Source organism: Panthera uncia, chromosome D1 (assembly GCF_023721935.1).
Source record: "Panthera uncia isolate 11264 chromosome D1, Puncia_PCG_1.0, whole genome shotgun sequence".
In the NCBI taxonomy this organism is placed as follows: domain Eukaryota; kingdom Metazoa; phylum Chordata; class Mammalia; order Carnivora; family Felidae; genus Panthera; species Panthera uncia.
Genome location: NC_064808.1, coordinates 50,582,942 through 50,592,269, shown reverse-complemented (window position 1 = coordinate 50,592,269; position 9,328 = coordinate 50,582,942). Strand labels below are relative to the sequence as shown.

Sequence of the window (9,328 nt, the reverse complement as noted above, 5' to 3'; positions counted from 1 at the left end):
TCTCTAATTTTCCCCTCATACTCCTGGATTTTTTTATCTCTCTTTCTTTCAGCTTCCTCTTTCTCCATAACTTTATCTTCTAGTTCACCTATTCTCTCCTCTGCCTCTTCAAGCCGAGCCATTGTGGTTTCCATTTTGTTTTGCATTTCGTTTAAAGCGTTTTTCAACTCCTCGTGACTGTTCCTTAGTCCCTCGATCTTTATGGCAAGAGATTCTCTGCTGTCCTGTATACTGTTTTCAAGCCCAGCGATTAAACACTTAAAAATATTAATATTGGCTTCTCTTTCTTCTAATTGAGTAGGAAAAGTTCTATTTTTACTTCAGGTTTTTAAAAAAAATTTTTTTAGATAGTACTACACAAAGGTAACCACCAACCAAATAAGCATGTAAAAGTCCAGTTCCCAGGCACAACTAGCAAGCATATAAAGATTATATTAATGACCTAGACTAGGGCATTGTAGCAGAGCTCTCCAAATACCTACCAGAGTACATATTCACACAGTAAATGTAAACCTTCTATGCATGTTCAGTGAATAAATTTATATTTAAATATTTTTAGCTTATAATATTCAACATTCATTATTAGAATATTTTATGAATTATATCCAATAGTCTAGAAATATTTATAATGGCTATATTTTCTTAAATGGAATTAGTAACAATTTGTTTTAGTTAGTGCTCACTAATTTTGCACCATTTTGTGTTCCTATTTTTAGTTTATTTCTTGCTTAACTGAAATGTTTGACTAGTTGTCTCAGGTACACAAGTAGTATAATGTATGAGGTATAAATCAAAAGTTTTTATTTCCTTTATGTGATTGTGTTAAAAAATTAAGATCATGTAGATTCATCAGGTTGTTTTCAGTTCAGAGCTATTAAAATAAAGCTGCTATGAATATCCATGTACAAGTCTTTGTATGAACAAGTAAGGGATAAATACCTAGGAGTATACTTGTTGGTTCATAGGATAAGTGTATGTTAAATGTTATTTTTAAAACCATAAAACTGTTTCCAAAGTCTTTCTTCCATTTTGTACCCACCTAGATAGAAGTGTATGAGAGTTCCAGTTATACCACATTGGGTGTGGACAGTCTTTTGAATTTCAGCAGTTTTATTATAATGGTATCCCATGTGGTTTCAATATGTATTTCCCTAATGACCAGTAAGGTTAGCGTATTTCACGTGCTTACCGACCATTCACACATTTTTTTGTGTGTGAAATATCCATTATAATTTTACCTTCCTTTTTTTTAAATTGGGTTTTTACCTTTTTATTATTGACTGTAAAAGTTCTTCATATAGTCTACATACAAACCATTGTCTATGTGTTGCAAGTATTTTCTCTCCATCTGGACTTGCATTTTGCATTTTCTCAGTAGTGTATTTTGTCTTTTTTTTAAGTTTTTATTTAAATTCCAGTTAGTTAACATACAGTGTAATATTAGTGTCAGGTATATAATATAGTGATTCAACTCTTCCATACAACACCCAGTGCTCATCACAATAAGTATACTCCTTTTGAAAACAAATATACATATTTCTTATTTTTATGGAGTCCTTACAGTCATAGTAAGGACTTTGTAGGTCAGGTGATCAGTGGGTCTCCAAAACCATTATTGTGGTTCTTTCTCTAGTTCCAGAATGCATAATGTGAATAGATATACTTAGCAACTGGCAGAATCTCTCTTGCTCTATGAAGGTCAGTCTTTGTTCTAGGCAAGGCTTTAACTGATTGGGTAAGGCCAACATATATGCAACTAGTAAGATTTAAAAAATTCTCATTAAACTTGTGAGTTGACTTAGGTGAAGCAAAAGTGTTTTTCCATATTTTTAATCATTCACAACAAAGATGAAGTTCATTCTGTACAACCTAGGAAAGGTCCTAGGAGTTGTGCCTCATTATTTTTTATCTTTCTACATTTACCTGTTCTGTTTCTTTTTCCTGCTATATTTTACCTTGACCTTAGTTAAAGCCTAAAATGAGTATACCCTGTGAAGTCCCATGAGTCCTTTCAAATATTTGACTCTATGTAGTTGCTGCAGTTGCTATTTCAAAACTTATAAAAATGGAGAATTACAATGATGTCTATGGTGTTTTGTTGATTATTTTCTTCCCTGCGGTTACATGATTAAGGAAGCCAACTGTACCAAGGGAGAAATAAAATCAGTATTTAATTTCTTTGATTGTTGCTCCAGGAGCCCATACCCTATAGCATGTTTAGTCAGTCCCATTACAACCATGACTGTGCTTGGCAGCTCAACATTCCTCCACCATAACCAGTGAATTCTGTAAAGAGACTAAACAATATTACGTGAAAAAAAAATAGTGCTTGAGTTGTGCTAAGACTTTATCCCCAAATCCTGATGTTAATGAGTTACAGAAATAAGTGACCCCTATTTATTTAACAATAATGTTTATAGTTAGTCTAGGAACAACTATCTGCTATGTAAACTCATCTTTAATTTGATACTGCACATAAATGAGGAAACATTATGTTTAACATCATATTCTGTAAAGCATTTGCTCTATAGAAGCTTAACAACTTAAAAGAGCTTCCCTCTTTTAAGGAAAACATTTTGAAGACTCTTTCCAAGACAAGAGTTTAGAGCCAAACTTCCTTAAAAAGGAAGATCATCACCACCCGTTCTCAGATCTGCTTAGTTCTCACCCCATAAATAATGGGGTTAAGAGCAGGTGGGATTATCACATATAAATTTGCCAGGAGGATGTGGATATAACGTGGAATATTGTGGCCAAATCGATGAGTCATAAAAGAGAAAAATGCTGGAGTGAAAAAAGCTAAGATGACACATACATGGGAACCACAGGTATTAAGAGCTTTGAGCCTGGCCTCCCAGGATGGGAGTCTGAAGACAGCACGTAGAATCTTCACATAGGAGATAGCAATCAAAATAACATCCAGAAGTATCATAGAGATAAGAATTAATCCAAATAATACATTGACCTTTATGCTGACACAGGCCAGACGGGCAATGCCCATGTGCTCACAGTAGGTATGGGGTATAATATTATGTCCACAGAATGAAAGCCTTAGAAGGAGAAACACAAGTGGAAACACCAAAACAAAATTTTTCAACATTCCTACTCCAGCAATAATACAAATAGTTCTGTTGGTAAGGATTGTGTTGTATCGAAGAGGGTGGCAAATGGCAACGTAGCGATCAAAAGCCATGGCAACAAGCATGAATGTTTCGAAACCTGTAAACAGGTGTATGAAGAACATTTGAGCTAAGCATCCCCCAAAGTCAATCTCATTGAGACCAAACCAGAATATGCTCAGCATTTTGGGAATAGTTGCGGTGGAGATGCCCAGGTCAGTGAGAGCCAACATGGCCAATAAGTAGAACATGGGATGGTGAAGGCTGTGCTCAGTCTGGATCACAAAGAGGATGATGCCATTCCCCAGGAGGGCAATCAGGTAGACTGTACCAAATGGGACACCAAGCCAGAGCTGCATATTTTCCAGTCCTGGGATTCCCAACAGCAGGAAAGATGAGGGGTGAAAACATGAGGTATTGGCTAGAGACATACTGGCAAAGGCTTCTGATAGTCACACTCTCTTCATCTTATATAAGGCTCCTCAACTCCTCATCAAAACTGCTAATATTGAATAAGAACAAAAGAGACGTCAATACTATATTTTCTCTAGGAATACAGAAGAAACAACATGTTTTCCCTATCTTTTCCTCTCTTTTACTTTCATTGATACGTACATATTACAAATGAAGGAGAATATTCCTTAAGAAATGAATGGATATTTAGATATTGGATGTGATTATCTAAATTAATTTTAGTGAAAACATTGACTAAGCTAGTTGATATGAGTCTATATTAGCCTCTAACTACTAAAAATATTTAATTATACATTGGGAGAAGATCTGTATACACTGATATCCCACAGATAAATGATCACAGTCCGTGAGCACTGACAATACTGTAGATTTCAGAAGCATCCTTTAAGATCATTTGTTTAAAAACAAACAAAAACCAGAAACAGACCCATAAGTACAGAGAACAAACTGATGGTTGCCAGAGGACAGGGTTATGGGAGGATGGACAAGATAGGCGAAGGGAAGGGGGAGACACAGTCTTCCAGGGGATAAAATGTATAGCATAGGGAATATAATTGTGGGTATATAACTGTGGTGGCAGATGGTAGCTATAGCTTTAGTGAACATAGCATAATGTATAAACTTGTCAAATCACTATGTTGTACACATGAAACTAATGTAACATTGTATATCAACTATAGTTCAGTAAAATAATAACAGGAAGAAGAAAGTTATAGATCAGTTGTTTAACTAGAACAATATACTCCTCTGTGCATTTCCACTTACAACCATTGAACTTTTTAAAAATACCTTTTAATGTTTGTTTATTTTTGAGTGAGAGGGAGACAGAGCACGAGCGGGGGTAGAGAGAGAGGGAGACTCAGAATCCGAAGCAGGCTCCAGGCTCTGAACTGTCAGCACAGAGCCTGATGCGGGCTTGTACCCATGAACTGTGAGATCATGACCTGAACCAAAGTCATACGCTTAACTGACTGAGCCACCCAGGCGCCCCTACAGCCAATGAACTTTTATTTCTGCTACTTAATGTGGCCTATGTTTCTTCCTCAACTTGTTTATAAATAACTTTCATCAAAATATAAGCATATTTTTTTTCTAAATTTGTGTTACTTTTGTTATCAATGGATGAGGACATTTTCTTTAGTTTTTGAAATAAAGACCTTGCTTTAGGAAGCCATCAAGTTCACAAAATTCAGTGTAAATTGATTAATCTTATATATAAAACCACTGTTTATAGAAAGATTGGCTGAAGCTTAAAGCATTGACTGAACCATTCAGGCTCCCCATTTATTTCCCTTATTCCTCATAGGAGACAAGTTGGATACACTTTATTTGTAAAGAATCCATAATATTTCCAACTTTGTCCCTAAATGGGAATTCATTATTATTATTATTATCATTATTATTATTGCTATTAGAAGGGAGAGAACAATTTCAGAAATAATAGTATTATATAAGCATTTAATATTATTTATTTCAGTTTCACAAAGAAATTTCAGACAAATTACACCACTTGTTACTCACATCAGCCACACAGAAAAAACAGGACAGATTCTAGCTCCTGAATCAATGAATGTCTTTTATGTCTGGATCACAGAAGCATGTCTCCATCCTCAAAATGACTGCTTGGTTGCAGTCACCAGCTCTTAGATCTGGTATTCATAGGTTTCTGCCCAAATGCATGTATTTATGGAATTTTCGTATAGTCTCAAGGGTTTAGCCCTTTATTCAGTTTCTTGAGCTACTTTGCCCTCATAATCAGCACCCCTAGGTTTGTTCCCAATTTCCTCTTCTTCATTCTCTACATCTCTTGCATATTTTACTAATATAATTGCTATAAATTACAACTCTAAAGAACTGGGAACCAAAGATGAGTGTCTCTTAATTATAATCCATAAAGAATAGCCCTTTGAAGAGGATGAAATAGTGTTTATATGAGAAAGGACCTCTTCTTACAAGCCAAGGAAGTTAAGATGTTGCACAATATACTATGTACTTGGGATTACAGACAATCAGAGTAGATTTTTGAGAATAAAAGAGAAATGATTCTGTGAGAGAAAAGAGAGGAAGATGAAATCTGTAAAGGTGGAAATATGCTGTAGGAGAGATCCTCAAGACAGCTGTGAGGAAAAGGGAGGAGGAACCTGCATCATCCTCTTGTCAGTTCTCTACATCTTACCTTAGTTACCCACTTTCAAAAAGGCCTTCACTGAATTCAGTGGACTGGCTTATAATACTCTCTCCTAAGACCTTAGTCTACTACACAGCTCTCTGTGACTACCTAAGCAATGCCTGAGTCCCCATTTAATTGTAAGCTTCATGAAGAGTTGCAGAGGAGGCCAGGAAGTTTTGTTCATCATTATTTTTCTAGCACAACATCTGGCAGATAGCTGCCACTCAAAGCATTTGTGAATGAAAGACTGGGTAGGTGGATAATTGTTAATTTTAACTCTTGGTCAAAAGTCCTCAGGTTAGAAGGATGGGAACAGAAATCAAATAGTGTATCCAGCAGTTAAGGATAGAGAAATGAGAAGCAAAACCATGATCCTCATAAGAGGATACTCTGAATATATATAAGAAAGATAACTCTTTGATCAGAGGCTTTCCTGACTAGGAGTCAATTAATGGGTCTCTGGCATAACAAAGGAAGAATACAAAGCAGAGGCTACAGGGAAAGCTTGGTATAAGCAGGGGATGACAATCAGAAATAGGCAATAGAATTTTATTTGTATCTTATTCTTCTCATGGAAACTTTTGACTATTGTACTCCTCTATGGCATTAACAAAGTATCAATAAAATAGTTTCATAGTGGTACATTTTCCAAAATCTGAGTTATTTGGTCTTTTACAATGTCAACTTGTTTTCACATAAAAGCGCCATTTATACTAGAGTGCCTAAACAACTAGAATGTTCCAAGTCCAAAAGGATGAGGTCAGAGACTTGTAAAATCTGTAATCAATGCCTTAGACTTGCAAGGGAACTCAGGAAGGCTCATATAAGACAAATAGATTAGGACAGGAGGTAGAAGAGTAATTGCTGAAAAAGAACCTCATTCTGCACGTCACCTCCAGGAGATGCTTATGCTTTCTATCTAGATTTTTATCCGTGCATAGAATGAACAACAAAAGTTCAAGAACTGTATTGAAATCAGCAACATGTTCTATCAGGTATTCTGCAGCGCTGGGTAAAGGGGGAGCCTCCTCTGAGATCGGAATTGTTCCTTTGCACACCACTGAGCAGGACTAGTTCAGGAGTCACTGCCAAATGCCAGATTCATATCAACCCACATGAGATCCACGCTCCCAAGCCATACCAAATATAAAGGTGGAGAGCTAAATAAATGCAGACATGTTCATGATGTGGTGGAGGGAAAGAGTATCATCTTACTTTTATCAAACGAGGCCCTAGTATTAGGAAAATAGTAAAAGATAGACTGGAAAAGTCACTAATGATGACTGAGTGAGTTCTGCCAAGAGGAAAGTGATGTCTTTAAATAAACCTATTGTTTCTTTCGATTGTTCTGCATTTTTTACTTACAGCTTATATATGTAATGCTAAAACTGCTTGATAAAAGGGAAGACTAAAGCAAGAGTGAATATGTCTGTAAACATGTACTGTATAGAATGCATAAATCAGAATGAAAAAAATTCATTACATACTTTTAAGAAGATACATGCTCTTCAGAAGCTGAAGGTATTAAACAATTGGTATTCTTCACCATTAGTGACAATGAAATAAAAATAGAAAATGTATTGATCTGATTTGGGAAAATATTGAGAGTGTCAAATTTTTTTGATATTAAATACAAAAGAAATTATGAAATAAGCAATCACATGAAAAAATTAAGTAGAATTGGGCTAAAAGAGAGTTAGAAATGGGAGGAAGAGGAAGAAAGACAAAGAGAGGAGGAAAGAGAACAGAGCAAGGGGGAGAGGGAGAGGGAAATGAAGCAAGACAGAACAGAGAGTGAGAAAGAGAAAATAGAAGAGAAATGCAATAATACCTCAACAAAATAAGTTATTTGACTGCTTAGTTTTCTATTTTCCTTATTATTAAAGTGGGTATGCTTGTTATGAAAAAATGATAAAATACTAAAATATGCAAAAGTACCTGAAATTCTACCAATTAGAAATTTTAGGTGAAATATGTAAAATATGTCCTCCAAATTAAGATTTGTATCATATATAAATATGAATTGCCAATTTAGTGAGGGGATTAAATTAATAGACCTGAGTTCAAACCTTCCCAACCAAATGTTTAAGTACATATAGCAGCCAAACCTGTACCCAACTCACCAGCCTCAGGGACAGCCAGTATTGGAAGAAGTTACAATCATGACCAATAATTGTTCCAAGTGTGTCTCAGCATCACAACTGTAGTTCAAGGAGAAAAGTTTATACTGAGATTGAAAAATCCTCTTCCTGATGGGGAGTAGCTGCTCTTCTGGGCCCACATGGGATGAGAATATGAAAGATAATGAATTCACAAGTTCTCATCACAGGTTTATGAGCAGAAAAAAAGCACAGGGCTCAGGAATCCCTTGGGACATTGAAGTTTCTCCCTTTAACTTCCCAGCTTGAAAACATTTCTCATTTACTACCAACCCACTCTTTCTAATCTTTCGCCATCAATCCCCCAAGAGTCAGTCTGTAATTTCTCCCTCTCATTAACCACAGCTGTTCTACCCCCTAATGATTGTGTCACTCTTTTCCAGCAAATATCATTTACTTGATCTAGAAGTCAGGTTAGCCATTAAGCAAGCACTCATTTAAAATTAAGTATGTAGTCAGTAATGTTTTGTATATGTAGATCTTTCCCCCAAGAAACTTATATTCTGGTTGCATAGTTAATACTAACCATGTATAAATATGCAAATAACTAAGTTTTTTTAAGTTTATTTATTTATTATGAGATAGAGAGAGACAGAGCATGAGTGAGGGAGGGGCAGAGAGAGCAGGAGAGAGAGACAATCCTAAGCAGGCTCTGCACTGTCAGCACAGAGCCCAATGTGGGGCTTGAACCCATGAACCATGAGATCATGACCTGACCTGAAATAAAGAATCAAACGTTTAACTGACTGAATCACCCATGCGCCCCACAAATAACTAATTTTTTAACATATATGGAGCCAACTTTAAGCAGGGAACTTATGAGTTTTCTAGACTTTCTAACTCAATTTCCTTTAGAAGAGGCTTAGAAGGTGGCATAATAAAAACTGCAAAGTAAAATAGAAACATAAATTATTTGAGGACATGATAGAAAGATTATGTACTGTGTTTAGCCTGGATAAGTATAGAATCATGAGATACTGGCTTTCTTCCGAGAAAGAAAATAGCAGCTCTAATATCTGTCAACTGATAGCTGACCTGATAATAACATCTTGACTGTAATGATGTCCACTTAATATAAACAGTTTCACTAAGTATAAACATCAGGCAAGGGGGCGCCTGGGTGGCGCAGTCGGTTAAGCGTCCGACTTCAGCCAGGTCACGATCTCGCGGTCCGTGAGTTCGAGCCCCGCGTCAGGCTCTGGGCTGATGGCTCGGAGCCTGGAGCCTGTTTCCGATTCTGTGTCTCCCTCTCTCTCTGCCCCTCCCCCGTTCATGCTCTGTCTCTCTCTGTCCCAAAAATAAATAAAAAACGTTGAAAAAAAAAATTTAAAAACATCAGGCAAGGTCACTTTGTGTTTGTGTTGATGGAGTGAAACATAAACCCTTCTATAAGCATGTCTGAGTGG

General features: G+C 36.3%; 1 protein-coding gene across 1 annotated transcript; it reads right to left on the bottom strand.

Annotated features, from left to right (window-relative positions):
* Positions 1–2,647: 2,647 nt before the first annotated feature.
* Positions 2,648–3,660, bottom strand: LOC125913955 (olfactory receptor 52E8-like). The gene has a single exon (XM_049619004.1). The coding sequence runs from the start codon at positions 3,548–3,550 to the stop codon at positions 2,648–2,650; it is 903 nt and encodes a 300-aa protein (XP_049474961.1). The 5' UTR covers positions 3,551–3,660.
* Positions 3,661–9,328: the final 5,668 nt, after the last annotated feature.

What these genes read in the sequence shown, in the direction of transcription:
- LOC125913955 (XM_049619004.1), bottom strand. Translation starts at nt 3,550, where the DNA reads ATGTCTCTAGCCAATACCTCATGTTTTCACCCCTCATCTTTCCTGCTG.